At 46.4% G+C, this 18,977-nt stretch overlaps 8 protein-coding genes across 8 annotated transcripts; 3 read left to right on the plus strand and 5 right to left on the minus strand.

Moving 5' to 3' along the window:
* Positions 1-1,058: 1,058 nt before the first annotated feature.
* On the minus strand, positions 1,059-2,096 carry N7520_004311 (uncharacterized protein; the record flags this gene model as incomplete). Its single annotated transcript, XM_057138245.1, has 1 exon — positions 1,059-2,096. The coding sequence occupies one exon, from the start codon at positions 2,094-2,096 to the stop codon at positions 1,059-1,061; it is 1,038 nt and encodes a 345-aa protein (XP_056996452.1).
* Positions 2,097-6,339: 4,243 nt separating this feature from the next.
* On the plus strand, positions 6,340-6,627 carry N7520_004312 (uncharacterized protein; the record flags this gene model as incomplete). The annotated part of the gene is made up of 1 exon (XM_057138246.1): positions 6,340-6,627. One exon carries the CDS (start codon positions 6,340-6,342, stop codon positions 6,625-6,627), a length of 288 nt encoding a protein of 95 aa, XP_056996453.1.
* A 1,648-nt stretch (positions 6,628-8,275) lies between these two features.
* N7520_004313 (Alpha-L-arabinofuranosidase axhA-2) lies at positions 8,276-8,914 on the minus strand (the record flags this gene model as incomplete). Its single annotated transcript, XM_057138247.1, has 1 exon — positions 8,276-8,914. The coding sequence occupies one exon, from the start codon at positions 8,912-8,914 to the stop codon at positions 8,276-8,278; it is 639 nt and encodes a 212-aa protein (XP_056996454.1).
* A 101-nt stretch (positions 8,915-9,015) lies between these two features.
* Positions 9,016-9,276, minus strand: N7520_004314 (Alpha-L-arabinofuranosidase axhA-2; the record flags this gene model as incomplete). Its single annotated transcript, XM_057138248.1, has 1 exon — positions 9,016-9,276. One exon carries the CDS (start codon positions 9,274-9,276, stop codon positions 9,016-9,018), a length of 261 nt encoding a protein of 86 aa, XP_056996455.1.
* Positions 9,277-9,994: 718 nt separating this feature from the next.
* On the plus strand, positions 9,995-11,512 carry N7520_004315 (uncharacterized protein; the record flags this gene model as incomplete). The annotated part of the gene is made up of 3 exons (XM_057138249.1): positions 9,995-10,434; positions 10,487-10,633; positions 10,723-11,512. The coding sequence occupies 3 exons, from the start codon at positions 9,995-9,997 to the stop codon at positions 11,510-11,512; spliced, it is 1,377 nt and encodes a 458-aa protein (XP_056996456.1).
* An 871-nt stretch (positions 11,513-12,383) lies between these two features.
* N7520_004316 (uncharacterized protein) lies at positions 12,384-13,457 on the minus strand (the record flags this gene model as incomplete). Its single annotated transcript, XM_057138250.1, has 1 exon — positions 12,384-13,457. One exon carries the CDS (start codon positions 13,455-13,457, stop codon positions 12,384-12,386), a length of 1,074 nt encoding a protein of 357 aa, XP_056996457.1.
* Positions 13,458-14,429: 972 nt separating this feature from the next.
* N7520_004317 (uncharacterized protein) lies at positions 14,430-15,449 on the plus strand (the record flags this gene model as incomplete). The annotated part of the gene is made up of 1 exon (XM_057138251.1): positions 14,430-15,449. The coding sequence occupies one exon, from the start codon at positions 14,430-14,432 to the stop codon at positions 15,447-15,449; it is 1,020 nt and encodes a 339-aa protein (XP_056996458.1).
* A 1,214-nt stretch (positions 15,450-16,663) lies between these two features.
* On the minus strand, positions 16,664-17,898 carry N7520_004318 (NADP-dependent oxidoreductase; the record flags this gene model as incomplete). The annotated part of the gene is made up of 3 exons (XM_057138252.1): positions 16,664-17,298; positions 17,384-17,670; positions 17,723-17,898. 3 exons carry the CDS (start codon positions 17,896-17,898, stop codon positions 16,664-16,666), a joined length of 1,098 nt encoding a protein of 365 aa, XP_056996459.1.
* Between the last annotated feature and the right edge of the window lie 1,079 nt (positions 17,899-18,977).

The raw sequence follows: 18,977 nt of genomic DNA on the forward strand, positions 1-18,977 counted from the left end.
AGAGACTGCGCCTATGGTGACAAAGGGAGAGGGATATATTGGACGGAGAGGCCAGTTGAGTGATATGAATTGTAGAAATTGGTCGGTCTTATACTTCCCAGCCCATCGTTTGATGCCTATCTTACTTATGCTTGGGTAGGCTTTGACGCATTTGGACCGGGTCGATCACATTCCGTGACTATTACTAATAGTTCTTCCGACAGCCGAACTTGATCCTGGCCGCGGTTATATGACATAACTCACCGCGGGTTAAGCCAGAGCAATGCTCAAATCATCCCCCGAGGAAACAAAACGCAATTGTTAAATCATCGTCGTAATCTTCTCCCGGAAGGACTTCAGCGGCTTGGTGAATCGGTAGATAACTGAAGCAGATTCTCCGTTTCACCCTTACCCGGGTACCGCGGATATTGCCACGAGGCCGATTCAGTATGGGCCTAATCAGCCGTAGAACGCTACAGCGTGCCTGTAGGTCGTGTTCCCCGGACGCCGACTAAATGGCGCTTCTTCCAATTGTGAATACTTTTGTGGATCATTTGTCACATCATGCTTTCTCAAATTTCAATATCATGCAAAATCACTACGAGCGAATATGTACAGCGGGCAAGTTAGTTATGTTCTGTTTTTAAATAGAGAGGAAACAAGAGGCCTGGTTACAATGTTCCCTTTGCCTGCATAGGTCACTGATGACGGAAATCCGGCTGGTTGGCGTATCGACAGGACCCAATCTTTCGTGCCATATGTAGGAGAATATTATAACCCGGAAGAACTATTCATGTAGGCTAGCAGCCTGAATAGATAGGCCATTCTGTAGCTAGGCTTGACAATTAGCGGAAGAGAATTTTAGCCGATGGGCTGTACCGCTGCAATTCAAGATTTCAACCCAAGCTGCGACTGGTCAAGAAAGAGGGAAAGAGCTCTCAGCACTGCAAAACATTCTTCGGCGTCATCGTATACAGAGCCAATTCTGTATCAATCAATCCAGTCATACTTACTGTCATCGACGGGTGCTACGCTAGTCTAGGATTTTGCAGCACAATTGGCTGAGAAGGACACCCAATTTACGATACCACAGGCTTCGCGTAGCCACTGAAAACACCTGTTTCCTTCATGATGATCGGCAACTCATCTTCCTCTAGCGACTTGAAGACATCCTTCTCTATGGGGGCCCATCCTAGCCGCTGCAGGCGGGTGGACCGATTTCGAGAGTTGGACCCAACAACGTGGGGGGTGTAGTCAGCGAAGAGATCGCCGAAATCCTCACGCGGAATGGTCTTGGGCGTGGGGTCAGTGATACGGCCGGCCTGGTGCAGGACGCGGCCGATCTCAGCGACACAGGCGCCCCAGGAAACACTATTGGCGTCCCCGTTGTTGCAGAAGAAGTACGGGTTGGCCCGAATCTCGCTGGCGGGGGCCTGCTCCAGCCAGTGAAGAAGAGTCATGTAGCCGCGCGCCAGGTCCGCGACATGTACGGTATTCCAAATGGTGAGACCGGCGCCGACCTGGCCAGGGTAGCCGTGCTTGAGGGCGAAGCGTGCCAGGGTTGGCAGCTGGATGGATAGGCGCTTCTCGCGGGTGTTGACACCATAGACGATGGGAGGAATCATGATTGCAATCTTGGCGTGCGACTCAAACTCCGCAGTGGTGCTCGCGTGCACGATGGCCAGGTCCATCAGGCGATGGGGCGCCGTGTCCGGCAGGGCGTCGATCTGCGCCGGGTCCGCATCGTCGAAGATGACCTCGCTTGCGTAATTACCCGCCGCATCGTCACCACACAGGCTCGCACCACTGGTGTGAATGTAGATCGTTTTCTGGCCCTGCGCGGCGCGCTGGCGGATGCCCTCCAGCACTGCTTTGACCGAGGGTAGGTGGTCGGCCGTGGCTGTGTGTATGACAATGTCGCTCACCGCGACCTGCTGGGTCATGACTGCGTTGTCATCCAGCGTGCCAAGTACGGTCTGGACGCCCATTTTGGCAAAATCCTCGGCCGCCGCCTCTCGACGCACGAGGGTGGTGACACTGTACTGCTGTTTGAGGAGATGGTCGAGGATTTCGCCCCCGATGTAGCCGGGACCGATGAGAAAAACAGATCCAGGCATATTGGGATAACAAGAAGAGGTGGTTTGTGGTGCAGGGTGGAGAGAGCAGGAGGAATGGGGTTGCTGGACTTCCTGGGGAAGATCGAGAATCGTCATCGACTAAATACACGCTGTTTTCGTCCAGGACTCCCGATTGTAGGTCGGCTAAGCGAGTTTATAATTCCTAAGCCAGCCGACCAGGAGTTCCTATCACACCCTCACATTTTACGGCAATCATGGCAGTTACAGTATTACTGATCGTCGGCTGTATAGCGTGGGAGACCTGGGAAGCCGCGGGCCAGTGAAGGTGATGTTCTCGGTTATATGCAAGCCGAAATCTTGCAACAATACACATTTTGCGAATTAAAAGGAGCATAGTAATGAACATATATATATGTTGTCTGTGCCATAACCCGCAAATGGGTAGGTAAAGTCAACCCGCAACCCGCATGGGGCGGGTTACGGTAATACCTATAGTTAAAAGCGCGACGGTTATAAGCGATTGATTAGAAGCGAGATGGCCGGTATATCGAAGATAAAGTCCGACCATAGTTTAATATCATTAGCCGACAGCTAGGCGATCCGGCTGTTCTCCCGGAGAATATATATAATATAGACGAGACGGGGGTGCTTCTCAGTATTCTTAACTCCCTTAAGATTAGACCTCATTAAAAACGTTTTGAGGGCCGGTACCCCCGGCCCTCAGCCCGACCCGCACCAGTTGGAGGGCCGCCCTCGAGCGGCCCTCATCCGCCCGCATTTACATAAAAAAAGTTGACCTTTCCTAATTTAGACGCATAATATTGCTCAGTCATCCTAATAGATTACTGTTTTTTAACACTGTTCTGGTTTCCATCTTTCATTTCTACTTTATTTCCTTATTATTATTGAGAAATTTTAAGAAATCAAGTAGTATTATAGTATATAATGATAGGTAATATAGATATTATTCACTTTTAGCCTACTATTATGAAGATAGGGTTGGTAATTTTGAATGTTGCGAAGTCTACAAGTTGAAGTTGTAGAAATATATATTTGCACTTAGGGTATATAGTGTATCCTCCATAGGAACTTAGTAATACTCTCTTTAAATCTCGAATGCTAGTATTTATGATTAAAAATTGAATCAAAAGGTGAAATTACGATAACTACTTGATATATTGCTAGTAATTACTATTAAATTATATATGGTATAATAGTAAAGTGTTAGAAATTATGATTTGGTAGAAGAGTTTGTGGAAGATTTTTGGGGGGGGGCATCACGACTACCCATTTTTTGAGGGCGGATTATTGAACTGAGGGCCGCCCGCATATTTCGAGGGCTTTTCGAGGGCTTTTCGAGGGCGGCCCTCAACTAGCGCTCAAATTCTGACCAATAGGGGAAGGTAGTAGTAGAAAAAGTGGGTCATAGTATGATAGATCATACTACGATTACTATGATCACTATGATTACTTCTCTTAGAATAATCATAACGCGACTAGTCAACTTCGCGTGCTTGAAACTGTGGTTTATGTATGTCTGTCCTTATTGCTGCTAAGTCCTTCTTTTATTCTTCCTTTTAATATTACTCTTATTGATAATATCCAATATGTCTCAGTTCTCAGATATCTACTCTTCATCTATTTACGACGGCGATCCAGTAGCTAACGACCCTTTTCACCCTTTATTAAACGAGCCACTCCCTACCCCTGAGGATACTACGTCAAACTCTGGTTTTCTTACGCCGGTCCTACCACCTCTGATTCCTCCCTCACTCCAGCGTGTTGGTCCTGGTCGTTCAACAGCGTTTGTCCTATTTGACAAGATGTCAAAAGATGACTTTGTGGCATGGTGGCTAGAGACAGACTTTGGAAAGACAAAGAAGATACATTGGGGTAGTAATCGGACAGCTAAATGCTGGGAACACTTTGATGAAGTTGCGGACGTAAGATCTGGGAAACCAGGGGCAAAATGTCGGAAATGCCATAAAGTCCTAGATCACCCTGGGCATAGTCGATATGGAACAACTGCCCTTAATCGGCATATGGCTGGACCAACTTGCAAAAATTCCACTACCCAAAAGGGTAATATCAAGGGACTTCTAGCTACCGCGGTATGTTATTTTAACTATTCTATGAATAATGTCTGACTTTTACTACCTTATTAGATACAGAATACTCCAACCAAAGCAACTACCTTTACACAAGAAGCATGGGAGCAGAAGCTTTTACAGCTTCTTACCCTCTCCCGTCTCCCCTTCCAGTTTATCGAGCACCCACAATTTCGTGAAATTATTTCATTCGCCCGGCTCGCCCCAATACAGCCACAGATTCCATCTGCAGTCGTGATACGTTCGCGACTACGGCAATCCGTTCAGGAACAACAGAAGTCTATTCTTCAGAAGCTCCCTCCAAACGCAAAGCTTTCGATTGCCCTCGATTGCTGGACCTCTCCATTTCGACAGGCTTTCATGGCTATCACTGGCTATTTTCTTGATCAAGATTGGCAGTACCAAGAAGTCCTTCTTGGCTTTGAACCGCTATCTGGATCCCACACAGGTGTGAATCTAAGTGATATTGTTTTGAAGATCCTTCAGCAGCACAAGATTACAGATCGAGTCCTTACAGTCACTACGGATAATGCATCAAACAAAAACACCATGGTCGCAAGTATCCAAGAGTCACTACAGGCGTTAGAGCTAAGCAGTAGCTCGACAATTGTGCGGATTCCTTGCATTGCCCATATTATCCAACTTAGCTTAAACGACCTTTTGGGGAAGATGAAGGCAATACCGAAGAATGATAGCACAGAGATCAATTGGTCGTATGATCGTGTTCGAATCCTTCGTGCAAGGCAGCAGAAGAGAGAAATTGTTGATACGCTTAATAAGGTATGTGGTCTAGAGATGCGTTTTTGTGCACAAAAATTTTGATTCTTTGACTTTTTCTTTGATCTTTACACCCTACTCTCTATGCTCCAAGAGATGGGTTTTTGTGCACAAAAACCCATTCCTCTATCCCCTACCCTCTATCTACCCAATACATTATCAATTCAGACATTATCTAGCAGCCTAAGAATTCAGGAGTTGATACTTTCTACAGAAATCAGCAACACTTTTACACACCCTCTCTATCTATCTAACTAACTTTTCTATCAAAACTTAGGTCCGAAACCTTGCGGTCTATATCAACGCTAGCCCACAACGACGGGAGTCTTTCTACAATCTTCAGACCGAAGAGCCAAGGCTTGTTCCAATCCAGGATGTACGGACTCGCTGGAACTCGACTTTTCTTATGCTTCGACGTGCTAAGCGGCTTCAATCGGTCTTTGATGAGTTCTGCTCTCAATATGACCAGGATCACTTTATGCTAAGTGCAGAAGAGTGGAGACAGATTGACTATCTGCTTTACATTACCCAGCCCTTCTTCAAATTCACCACCCTTCTGTCTAAGACTAAGGACGTGAGTATTCATCTGGTTTTCAGTATCTACAATAAGCTTTTTAATCATCTTGAAAAGGCAAAGAGTGCCTTAAGGAGGAAGAAGGTAGTATGGAAGCAGCTTATGCTTCTCTCCCTAGAGGCAGCAGAGAAGAAGCTTTCACATTACTACAGTATGACTGATGAGATTGATAATGACCTTTACGCCATCGGTACTATTCTCTCACCACAACAGAAGCTCGACTTCTTCAAAGATAAGGATTGGGACGATCCAGATATCGACTACTGCATAAAATACCGCAAAAGCCTTGAAGACTACTTTCAAGCCTATAAACAACACTATTCAGAGACACAATCATCATCCAGAGTCCAACTATCTGCAGATACTGGTATTTCAGAGCTTGAGATGGAGTGTGGGGCAGAAGACTCCTATCCTTCATTTACCGGTGAATATGATGAGATCAAAGAGTATCTGAATAGTGGTAAGTTATACTATCTATGCACTATCTATACTATTTAATTATACTAAGATAGATTATACTATAGGTATTGTGCGTACCCCTGTGTGTACGTTTTGGAGAGACCATCAGCACCAGTTCCCTGCTCTTGCAAATCTTGCACGAGATATCCTTTCAATACCAGCCACAGGTGCAGGCGTTGAGCGGCTTTTTAACTCCGCTCGGGATATCTGTCACTATCGGCGTGGCTCTCTAAAGCCATCAACTATTCAGGATCTCATGATGTTCATGTGCACATCGAGATTTGAGATTGAAGATAGCCATCGAGCCTTGATCAATGAATACCTTTCATCTGAAGAGAGACAGGCTAGCCAGGAGGAGAAGGATATGTCTATCCAGCAGTTCGAGCCTATCAGTGATAATGAGGAAGATGATGATTGTGGTCATGATAGTGATGGTGATAGTGATGCATCTTCGCCAAGAACCCAAGTTCTTAGCCTAGCCCAGCCCCTTGTTGAAGTTGAACAGAGCCAGCGGACTCTAATAGAGGATGAAACTAGTGGTGAGCCTAGCTTACCTAGTACACAGCGTTATTCAGGGAGGGTTCGGCAGCGCTCAACACTTCTTGATGGATATGAAACTGAGGGTTGGAAGCGCCGGAAAACTTCGAACTAGACATATATCTAGTAGCTGCAAATACCATTCATAAATCACTTATCTCACTTATCTCATCTTTTTTATCAATCCATAAGAAAATACTACTACCCTAGTCAAAATCAGTAAGAGTAGTGTAAAGTAAATACCTAAAGATACAGCTGAAAAACTGCATAATTTATGCGAGTATGGGTCTTCAAAAGTATGTGTACTGTTTGTCCTGTTTGTCGGCCCTCGAAAAGCCCGCGGGCGGCCCTCATGAGGGCTAGTAAAAGACCAGCCCGACCCGCGGGCGGGTATGAGGTCTACTTAAGATACTCGTTAGAAAAGACGATTTAAGAAAGCATCGAGGGACTACAGTAAAGCGGACGCTAGTCACGGCAATCGAATATATCTCCGCCGATAATCGGTTCCTATACACGCTTATTATCTGGCTAGCGGCCACCTAACGTAGTTCGTGGACTACTCACCCCACCCCCGGGTGGTATTTTACCTACTCTAAAGCAGGCTATACGAATATAGAAATAAGTCTATACTAGGTAGAACATATATTCGACCCGTAGACTCGAGACTAAGCGGCATTATTTTTAAATTTTGGAATAACGCGATTTTGAAATACCATTCCTTTAATTCGAAGTGATTCCAAACCGTTCCGATTTAGGATTGCAAATGTCATACAACCGCGGCTATATGAACGGGAACGGGAAAAGTAAGACTGTCTCCGATAACCCAAATTACGGAACACAAATAGGGGAAGTAGCGACGTAGTCAGAAGCTTCTTCCGAAAGTTCTTCCAAATGAACTATCGCCCGTTCACGATTAGGTTGTTATCTAACCTTCCATTACTACTTTTTGTTACTTAAAAGTATAAGCCTAAGTCGTGATTTACACCCCACACTTCATTTTTCTTATTGACTTAGATCTACAACGCGGAGGAATATCGGTAGAGGTAGGATATATATAGCACAAATCCTCTAAAGTATTTACTCGAAAGGAAAGTATTGAATAAGATCGGTATCTCTCGCCCAATACTATTTTCAGGTTCTCCTTCCACTAAGTAGTTCTCTATCTCATTCTATCCTTCATCCGTCTTTATATTACTAAATCAAAGTCATTTTCTTTTCTTTAGGGAGTGAAGGTATCATATCCTATCAGATATGTTAAATTAGAACTTTATAATTTAATATTTATATAGATAAATAGCTAGGTATAGCTTTATGTTTCGCTATTGAATAATACGAAATAGTAGAGGATATATTAATAAAATATGAAAGAGTACAATTTTTAAGATGAAGTCTTTATAATTATAGTTAATAATGTGATATATAATAATAACTTAGTTATAACATTAGTATCCAAAAGTTGCTATAGTCATTAAAGCTAAACGATCGATCTATAACTATATAGATTTCTTATATTATCTATTGTACAATTTAGCTCAAATAATCCTCTTATAGAAGACAAAGATAATTTATAAGAATGAGAGTTTTGAGATAAGTCAGTCTAATCACTGCCTGATGAAGAAGGAGCTGGATTTACCTGAACAATCTGGCCCTGACTGGCCATCAAAAAGGCACTGGGCAGGGCCAGCAGGGATATTCCGAAAGCCCCGCTCCAGCGCCCCAAGTCTGTCCAGTCTCCTATTGTGTCCAGTACGCTAAAAAAGTCCTCAAACCTGCAATGTCAAAAGCCCCGGCCGATAAGGCAGCAAATCATAGTCCTCCCCATCACTTGAGGCATCCCTCCCCTGATAAAGCAACTGCAAATTACATGCATCAACACTCATCGTCTGATTTGCCGTAACCCTTACCAGGTCTCCATGGCTGATATCATTGGTCCAGCTCGCACCGCTGTTTGCCTTCCCTGCAAACGGACTGCTCTCTGTCCCCGCACCCTCCTGCACTGTCCACTCTCCGTCTAGACTGTCCGCCGTGAAGGACCGGAAATACCGCCCTTCCGACCCCATTGCTTCAACGATCATCAAGAAAGTTGTTGCGCATGCACCTTGGACGGTGTAGACTTGAACTGCTTCGAAGAGGTTGCTGCGGGAGTCGGTGAGAATTATTTCATATTCAGCTCCAAAGGAGCCAGGGAAGGAAGAGAGAGGCATGCTGGAGCGGTAGATGTTACCATTATCTCCAGCGAAAAAGAGATACATGTTCTCGTCGTCGCCAATCAGCGTTTGGTCGATGGCCCCGGAGTCAGAGTCAGAGATTGTCCCCGTGAAAAGCTCCTGTGCCTCAGACCATCTGGTTACGTCGGTTGGAGCGGTGGATGTCTTATACGAGAAGGCTGTAGACCCCCCCATTGGTATGCGAGGATCCAGATGTCTTTGGGGGAGAAGTAGAAGAGGGTTGGTGCGACGGTTCTGGCGCTCATAGTGCTTTGGTTTGCGGCGGCCATATCAACTCAATCAGTGAAAATCCCGAAACTGAGTGAGCCGTAGTTCGACAAAGAGTCAACGTAGGATGCGTAAACGAGGTGGTAGTTGTTATATGGGACAGCTGTGAAATCTTTCAGAGATGCCAGGCCCGACTGGGGGTCTGCGAGGGGGCCGGTTGAGGTCCAATTGTAGGTTGATGGGAGGTCACATTGTGCTAGGGCATATGGGAATGATGCGAGCAGTATAGCAATCGACGTGAGAATAGGCAAATGCTTTGGGGTTGTCATTGTGGGGTTTTTGTTTACAATGGTAAGCAACAACGCAGGACTGGAAGAATTCAATAACTTAAGTAGCGTCGATAGGATAGCTATATACCCATATTTAAAGACGTGTGGTGGATGATCACGGAGTAATGGATAAACTAGCTAAGGTGAAGCAAGAGGGTAAGTCTCGGCAGTTGATAATCATTAGTGGGATTTTTCCTTTTCTTGGCACGTTTCATATAAGATAAAGTTGTCTCCATATTCGTCACCCGAAATTTTACCGAACAGCTTTAGGCGAGCAATCAACACCAATTGACGCCGTCCTACATATTAGTCTGGAGTTTCAGATATATGGTGGGTATTATGCAGCGTATGGGACACGCTTCGGGTGACCTAGGTAATTTTGTTAGTGCGGTGAGTCCTACTAGAACTATTATCCTTTGAATTGTGCCAATTTCAAGATTGAAGCTATTTGAAGCTAGCTAGCTAAAATTCTGTATAGCCACCCCCTACTTAGGCCTTGGTGGATCAGTGTTCCCCTTTTTGGAGGATACTATCGTATTTTTATCCGAGCTTTTTCGCCGGAGCTAAGATGCCGCGTAATTTGCTTTTGACTCTGGTCACCCTTGTAAGAGTTGGCACATCGGGTTGAAAACATGACTATATAAAGCTCCTTGTCTCTCTAGATGCTATAGTCCAACAGCTCCAACGTGTGACAATAATTTACCATAAGATAATTTCAATGGTCCCTCTCAATTATTTCCTATTGGCCCTCACTGCCCCCACGGCAGTCCTCTCCGCGAGCTCAATCGTGGTCGATACCTGTTCAGTTCTGCAGCAGATCGATGGCTTCGGCTTTTCACAAGCCTTTGGGCGCGCCACCGAGCTTGAAGCTGCCAGCGCTGATCTTCAAAAACAGGCTCTGGACCTTCTATTTGGCATAGAGCAAGGCGCCGGGTTCAGCATCATCAGAAATTACATCCCATCTTCTTCCACGAGCTCGATTGAGCCAAAAAACCCTGGCTCACCGTCAACAACCCCAAATTACATGTGGACCGGAGATGACGTCGGTCAGGTGTGGTTTACCAAGCAAGCTGTATCTTACGGTGTGTCGACTATTTACGCGGATGCCTGGAGTGCGCCGGGGTTTATGAAGACTAGTGGGGATGAGGCAACATCTGGGTAGGTGCCCCCCGGTACTAGCATCGTGAGTCTACTGCTGACATCTCTCAAGCTACCTTTGCGGAACGATTGGTCACAACTGTACTTCTGGAGATTGGAGGCAGGCTTATGCAGACTATCTTGTTCAGTATGTCAAGTTTTACCAGTCAGAAGGGCTGTCCATCACCCATTTGGGTTTTCTTAACGAGCCTGACTACGAGTAAGTTGTTAACTATCTTGAGCTATTAGCATCTCTTTCCATTGGTAATCCTTGTTTCGCTTACCGCCCTTTTCCTTTCCACCACCCAGAACAACCTATTCGCAGATGCAGATCAGTTCAAACGCACAGGAGGCAATCTCGTTCATCCCAATTCTATATGAGACTGTGAAGGGAGCCGACTTGGATCTGAACATCACATGTTGTGATGCCATGGGCTGGCCTAACCAGGACACCTACACAACGGCCCTTGTAGCCGCTGGAATGGAAGATTATCTCAACGTGATCACATCGCACATGTACACCGGAGACGCCACCTACGCTTTAGAGACAGATCTGCCAACCTGGATATCTGAATCTGGCGTCGAAACCAGTGACGGGGGATTCACAACCACGTGGCACAACAACGGCGCTCTGAACGAAGGCATGGTCTGGGCCGGCAAGCTTGCAAGCGGGTTCATCGATGCAGGCCTTTCTGCCTACCTATTCTGGGAGGGCTTCGAGAACAATCAAACCCAATCCGCCAGCCACCTAGTTGATGTGAAAGACGGCAGTGCTGAGGGCTCTGCAATATTGTATGCCTTTGCCATGTGGTCTCGCTTTGTCCGTCCTGGGGCCTATCGTGTTTCTACCAGCGGAGAGCTTGCAGATGTCATGCCAGCGGCTTTTTTAAACACTGACGAATCTATTATTGTTATTTTGACTAACAATGGCACTACAGAGCAGTCTGCTCAGATTCAGTTCGATAAAGAGCTAGATGGAGTGGAGGCTTGGGTGACCGATAACTCGCACCGGGTTGCAAGTACGAACGTCAGATTGGATGGAAGAAAAGCTGATGTCGCTGTTCCAGCGCATGGTGTGGTCACTGTGAAGGCTAGATAAAGGGCTGATGAAAGGCTACTCTAGCCCCTAAGCAAAGGTCGTTGGTACAATTGTTACAATGTCCCCAGGTTCAGGCGAAGGGTGCTTCACTGGATAAGTGAAGGATGTCTGTGACCCCTAGATAGAAATATTGACCTATCCACTTATCATTCAACCCAGTTGACACCATCTTCAAATTCAAACTAAGCCCTCTTGGCCTCTTTTCCTGTAAGACATCGACATGGCCCACCCGTGTCAATTGCGGGTGGCCTGTCTAGCCCCTATCACAACTGACCCTTTGAATTAAGCAATCGGTATCCAGAGGTGCAGTGCACACTAGTATGGTTACTGTCGAAAGTTATAAGGGAAATACGTAATATTACAGCTTTAAAACACAGAAATTATATATATGCCTAGACTTGGCGTGTTTATAATTATTTGACCTTTTTGGGGCCCTATTGAGGCCCCATATATTGGGTTGCGTCCGAGGGCTAGACCCAAAACCCAGGCTGGTGTCGAAGGTTGGACCCAAAACCCAACCCAAAGTGCGGTTGGGTGGGGTTGGGTTTGGGGTCCATTGGGTTTTGTAGAAGCCTAGCTAGAAGGGTAAGATTCCTTCCCCCAGGACATAAGTGATGCAGCACCATTGTAGGATGCTCGATATATGAAATATCTTGTGCAAGTGTGTTAAGCGAAGTTATCCTGCCTTTCAAGGCCAAAACTCGGGTTCTACAATATGTCCCAACTACCCTCCTTCCTAATGGTAGATCTAAATCTAATTCGGAGAATCGTCTTCCACTATGAAGTAAACAGAGTTCGACGGCGGATCGAATCTACCCTCGATCGCTATTCATCTCTCCAATCAAGTAAATATAGCTAGCGAGCAGAAGTCTCAGGCGAGAGCACCTAGTTTGACATCGTGGATATCCGCTTCTACCACCTCATACGACTTGAAGTCTCGAGCCTTGAGTTCCTTCTTTGAGAAGAGAATGTCCAACTCCTCAAAAGTCCGGTTCTTAGTCTCAGGGAGACCGAACCAGGCCCAAATCCAAAAGAAAACTATCATGCCACCGGTCAGGAAACCCGTCTTTCCCTTCCAGTTACCCTTAGTGGGGTTGAGAATGTAAGGGCCCACGAAGTAATTTACCAACAGGGACAGATTATACGCGTTCCTGGCAAGAGCGACCGTTTTGGCACGCAGGCGCGTCGATGAGACCTCGCTGACGAGAACATAGGCAGATGGACCGACGGTGAGCTGGTAACCACAGTTCCAGAGGAGGAAGAGCGCGGAGGATGCGTAGCCAACAGCAGGAATTTCGGGTGCCAAGGCGACGAAGCCCAGCAGGAACATAATGAGACCCATGAAGGCGAGACCGCAAAGGTATAGACGGCGACGGCCGAAGTTGGTGACAAAGGCGATGGAGATAAGATTGAAGAGCAGATGAAGACCACCTTGACCGACGCTCATCTTGTACGCATCCTGGGACGCGAGACCGGCCAGCTCGAAGAAGTAAGTTGAGTAGGAGGCAATCACGAACCCGCTCCATAGCTGCGCAGCCCAGGCTGCACAGGCGATCTCGGTGCGCCACAGGTTGGTGCCGCGGAAGCAGTCGAGATATCCAACACCTTCGTGTATGTTCGCCTCGAGTCTGTTAGTCTCGACCATCAGCGCGACACTGCGGCGAATCTGCTCGTCGGTGACGCCTCCGCTAGCGAGTCGCTTGAGAATGTTCTCGGCATCCTCACGACGACTGTGTCGTACGAGCCACCAGGGCGATTCGGGCGCAAAGAGGATCATTGGAACAATAATGGCAGGCCAAACCCATTGGACCGCAAAGGGGATACGCCATCCCCACTCGTTTGTCGAGTGTTTGAGGGTGAGCAGCACCGAGTATGAGAGGAGCTGACCGATACCCCAGCACATGACGAGTGGGGGCTCAATCGGACCACCGGTTGGCGATACCATTTGGAAAGCTAGGTCCAGTGCTTCATATCGAGATCAATTAATTAGCATTTTCAGTGGGTAGCTACTGAAGAAGTGGGTCGAAGCAAAAATCAGTTTCCAAACAAATAGCAAGGTTGCAGTTGCGAGGATAGTGAAAAAGTCGACATCTTCAAATGCTCCATGTTATGCTTTTCTGGCTATTCACAAAGTTAGCGCCGAAGGAGTTCGTCGCGTCGTTGGGTTGTCACCGGTGAACTGTCCTTCTGTCGTCCTGAAGTGGCACGCATTCAATGTTGCCTGCCTGGAGGTCCTGTATACTGACAACTCCAGTGGACACAGCGAGCTGTCTTGCTAAATTTATCGTTTGGGCCCATTCGCTTCCTGCTCTTGTCTCACCTCTTTTCTGCTCTTTCGCCTATTTGAGTAGCTAAAGGATGTTTCGGACATAGATTGAAAAAAGATCTTAATCCTTAGCCCCGTAGTCATAGAAGCTGGTCAGATCCCACCGCAGTCCGAAAATATTGGAGCCAACGGTGATGAGAGGTGTCAGAAGAAGCATTTCGTGTCTCCGTTCCTCCGTAATTCTCGATACCGAGATTATTTCGGTACAATTTTGTTCAATGGATAATCAGTACCAATTGCCGGCAAAAACCAAAATGGTTGGTGTTGTCTGCTCGTCATTCGATATTCGGAGCAACAAACTATCCGTTACTAGGCGATGGGATCTTTAATCCCGAAATCAATAATCTCCACTTTTTAATCGGCCCTACTTCCTCAAACCCGGTCGAGTGTTTACCTCGGAAGAAAAACCTTGCTTTCGTCCTGTAATATTCAATATATAATGGAGTCTAATGGACATATGTCAGACTCCACAGACTCACAGACCATACGCCATCACGCTAGTAAAAATATTCTTTCATCTTCCGTTCTCTACCCAACATTTTAAGCCACCTAGGGCTTGACTAAAGTTGCCAACGCACATACCACACAGCGATGGCGTTGGATTGGCTCACATTCTACTTCAAATTGCGCATCCTGAGGTGGATAACGTGGCTTCTTGCTTGGCTGGATCGTAAAAGAAGTCCTGCTTTATCACTTACTCCGAGCTCCCGAGCTTTCATTCCATCGACTTTGTCCACTTCACCCGGCAAATTTGATCTGCTTTTCTACCACCCCCCTGGTTACAACCAAGAATCTACGAAAGAAGGGCAATATCCTATCGTCCTAGTCCTCCATGGAGGAGGCTGGTGTGTCGGACATGCTCGCCATGACGAACGTTTCATTGCTACCCTTACAGCACGTGGTACTGTGGTCGTAGCAGTTAACTATCGTCTCGCACCCGAGCACCCATATCCTGCCCCCGTGGCTGATTGCCTCGATGCTATACTCTATGTCTGGAGAAACGCTGCAGTCATGGGGCTAGACAAGCACCGTACATTTATAACCGGCTTCAGTGTCGGTGGTCAGATGGCGTTTGCTTCACTATTCATGCTGTGGAAGACACTGCAGGACAGAGATCCGCTAGTTGATCCTGCTATAGTGGGCACAGTTAAGGGTATCACTGCATTTTACCCGCCAATGGATCTGACCAAATCCAGAGCTGAGCGTGCTGCCTCCAATCCAGCGTTTGTTGCGCTAAAGAAAAAGCCTGCATCGTCTTCCAAACTCATCGGTGACATCTTTGACCGAGCTTACTTTTGGAATGTGCAACCAATGCCAGATAAAGGCCAAATGTGCATCTCTCCAGGACAGGCTTCTCTGGATATGATGAAAATGGCTTTGCCTAACCGGATTATTCTGAAACTTGCCGGCTTGGATCCCTTATTGGTTGAAGGTAAAGCTGCAGCTACTAGACTCAAGGCCGCGGGAAAGCAGGTTGATTGTGAGACCATTGAGAACGTACCGCACTATTGGGATCATTTAGTGAAGACAGACGACGAGAAGAAGCTGCGGCAAAAAGTCTACGATAAAGTCGCGAATGAGATTGAAGAGTCTATGGAGACTACAAAGTGAACCTGTGACGCGCCCCGACTAATGCCGTGTGGTCAAACTTTCAGTTGCAGCTTTTAATACGATTTTTGAGTCGGGTCAGTGTCAAAGAGCCTGGGAATGCTATTGCTCGATGGAGGAGGTATTGCGGATTACTGTACTGCGGGGTCGAATTTCTCTTGGAATGCTCAGCAGCCTCATTTAAATCTAAGGTCACTATCAAGATGGCCAAAAGTCCTTCAAAATTTATGGTATTGCCTTATCGTCAAACAAGCTAAATAAAATGTGCACAGTGTGGGAGCACATACTATTGTTCCGGAGACTGTCGGGAGAGTGACTTTCCTTCGCACAGCCTTCTCTGCGAACAATTCTTTTTTCCAGTTCAATGTACGATCTGCTCATTCGGAATATCCTTTCAGTCTTAATTCTGTGTCGCAAGTTATACTTAACGTCTATTCGGTCAGAAAAGCTAGTGAACGAAAAACAATTGTATTTCACATGCTAAGTTTCCGGTCGAGAGATAGAGGCACCCAATCGATAATAAGATGCCAGCGTCGCACAGTTAAATGCCTCTGAAAGGACCATGCAAGGCTGTGTATTTTCAGAAGCCGATTGGTTCACATCTGGATTGATACTAACATGCTCTTACAAGGTCATAGAGCTAATGCGAGAAATAGAGTCGACGCGTGCCATCAAGTATTTGTAGACGTGTCTCCAGAATATAGAGGTTTCAGTAGTCTCTGTAGTTGCCGCTGAGGTGGCTTGCACGAAGGATCAAGGAACCAAGAGCTTCTATTGCTCTTCATCCTCTCTGATAGATGTTACCTTGGCAGGTAAAGCATGTATTTTGGAAGCGTATAGAGCATGCTTTCCCTCTGGCATTTTATATTGAAAATGTATCTCCAATAAAATTCAACAGCGGCATAAGCTGCTGTTCTTCAAGTACATACTATTCTTCATATCCGACCAGAAGGATCGCTCCACGCATTCTATAACTGTACCTTTTACTGGTAGGTTCCCGTGAGCCTTATGTTTACCTCGCCTTCACTGTATAAGGACGTATTCAGAACATTCCCTCAATGTTTCAGATCAAACTTGAAGGTAACATGCAGGCGTATATGTTCAACATTTTTATGCATGAAAAAGGAAAAGTAAGAAATTAGACATCAACTAGAAGACTGGGACCTGAAGATGATTGGGCTCGGGAGGCTCCATGACTCATTAAGTCCAAAAGCATCTCAAACGAACAGAATTACAGATTTTCCAATGCCCCCTTTCCCACAATATACCACTTGACATGCATCACGGACCGCGGTAAGGTCCTTGAAGTGCACTTTTGTTCCCACAATCGTTTTCACCTTTCCTGTTTCTACCCATTCTCGAATAGAATTCAGATCGGTCGCGTTTGGTTCCAAGAAAATAGATGAATACTTGACCCCATACGGAGATGCGCGCGCCCTTCGGATCCAGTCCATAAAATTCAGGGCAATACGGATAGGGAAGGGCACGATTGCCTTGTCTTGCTTGTCTGGCGATTTTCGCATAACGCTCGAGTTTTGGAGCACGTCCCCCGATGTGAGTATGGAAACTGTAACAATGGCTCCCTTCAGGCGCACCAATGATAGATACTCCATTGCACTCCCTGTGGTGTCAAAGATGAAGTCCACCGATCGTGGAGGAATTACAGTCATAGGATCTGACTTCTTGTAATCAATGACTGATAGCGTAAATGTGAGCTTTTGCGCGGCAAAATACCAGAATGCAGTCGACTCACTTTCATCAACCACCCCTTCGCCCAAGAGCTCCTTCACTTTGTCCACTTTGCTGGTGGAGACCGTGGTGATTACCTTGCCAGCTCTGAAAATATTCTTCGCTAGCTGACATGCGAATATACCAGTTCCACCCAATGTGCGAAGGTAAATATTCGGTCCACAAAAGGGATGTCCAGGGAAACTTACAACCAGCAGGTATAAAGACGGTCTTTCCTTCGAGATTTCCTTCGTAACCCCGCAGCGCCTGCAGTGCCGTCATACACGCCAAGGGAATGGAGGCAGCGTCCTCCATCGAAATAGCGTTCGGTTTCAATGCAACAAATTCTTCAGTTGACCTTGCCAGCTCACTCCACGATCCCCGATGACATTCTGGCAATCTAACAAAAACCTCGTCACCAGCTTTAAATCGTGTCACTTGGGATCCGGTATCCAAGACCGTGCCGGCGCAATCATAGCCGATTTTGTAGGGAAAGCTTCCCAGGACATTTAGTTTGAAGAACATCCCAGAAAAAAGAAGACTCTCACCTGTCCTTAAGAACAGCTTTGGTTGCCCCTGCCGCTTTCTTGACGTCGATCGGGTTGACACTCGCAGCATGGACTTTGATCAAAATGTCGGTAGGGCGTTCTACGGTAAGGGAAAGAACTTCACCCAATTCGTATTGATCGGGCGTAGCATGCTTTGGAATGTTGATGGAAAGCATCCTTCCTACCGTTAAGAGTAGTGGAGTGACTAGTTGGCAGACAAAGCAACGGAATTGCGAGTTTGGATGGAAAATCGAGGCGTTTAACAAATTAAACTTATTTCGTCCCGGAGCATCAAACTGCCCGTTGGATGCAGAAAAAGCAAAGACCCATTACCTTTCCGGCTGGATTCTCCACTCTTTGCCGTGGTCGGGAATGCTTTCCTTGAACACCTGTAGTTAGTTCTCCCAAGCAGTGTCTCCGATAGCGCAATCGCCCAGCGAGGTCAAATAGTTAAGATACAGCAGAATGCAACCTCATTCGGACGTGGTAATCATCTGTCAAGGGTACAGTGGGTCTATTTATTACAGTGACCTGAGATTGGTTGATTCAGTTCCTATCTTTCTTACGTGTATGTACACTATGTATTCAGCGGGTAATCCCTCGATACGGGTAATGTCATTCAGATACGCTGTTACAGGGGGAGAGTTCACGCCCCTTTTCTGGGTTTCCACTATTTAGATTCTTTGGTCTAATCAAACAAATTTTTTTGTAACCCGTTAATTCTCTCTCGCCACGGCGCGTACTGAGCTCCACAGTTTTCGGGCCTCGGTTTTCGAATTCTTCGTCTCTCAGGGTGTCGGCAAGCCACTCGGGCCAACCATCTGTCCGATCACTAATGATCCACTCGCCAGCACGCGAGCCAATGAGCTTCAACGTCTCTCAACGTCACACGTGGGTCCTCAAAATGTGAGATGATCATCGACAAAGACAGTCTGTTGCAAGACTTGTATGATTTTGCCGTGAGGTCCCAAATTCCCAATGTTTGATATTCAGTCCTAGCTTGATAACGTGCAGTGAAGTGTACTTCCAATGAAGCCTTGTAATGCAAAATTGCCGAAGGGTAATGAACTCCCTGCTCATGCGTCTCCTCGATAAAACACGATATCGGCCTGGGCGCTTTGTTACTTCAGAACAGAGTAAGACCGCTCCGAAATGTGTTATTTCTGAGAACTATAACATGGTCGCTTTATGATGCATCGCACAGCGAGTATCAATAGTCTCGACTGGGAAGGAGATTTGGTCTACCTACTGAGGA

The sequence above is a fragment of the Penicillium odoratum genome (assembly GCF_028828045.1).
Source record: "Penicillium odoratum strain IBT 22623 chromosome Unknown utg000004l_segment0_segment0, whole genome shotgun sequence".
Taxonomy (NCBI): domain Eukaryota; kingdom Fungi; phylum Ascomycota; class Eurotiomycetes; order Eurotiales; family Aspergillaceae; genus Penicillium; species Penicillium odoratum.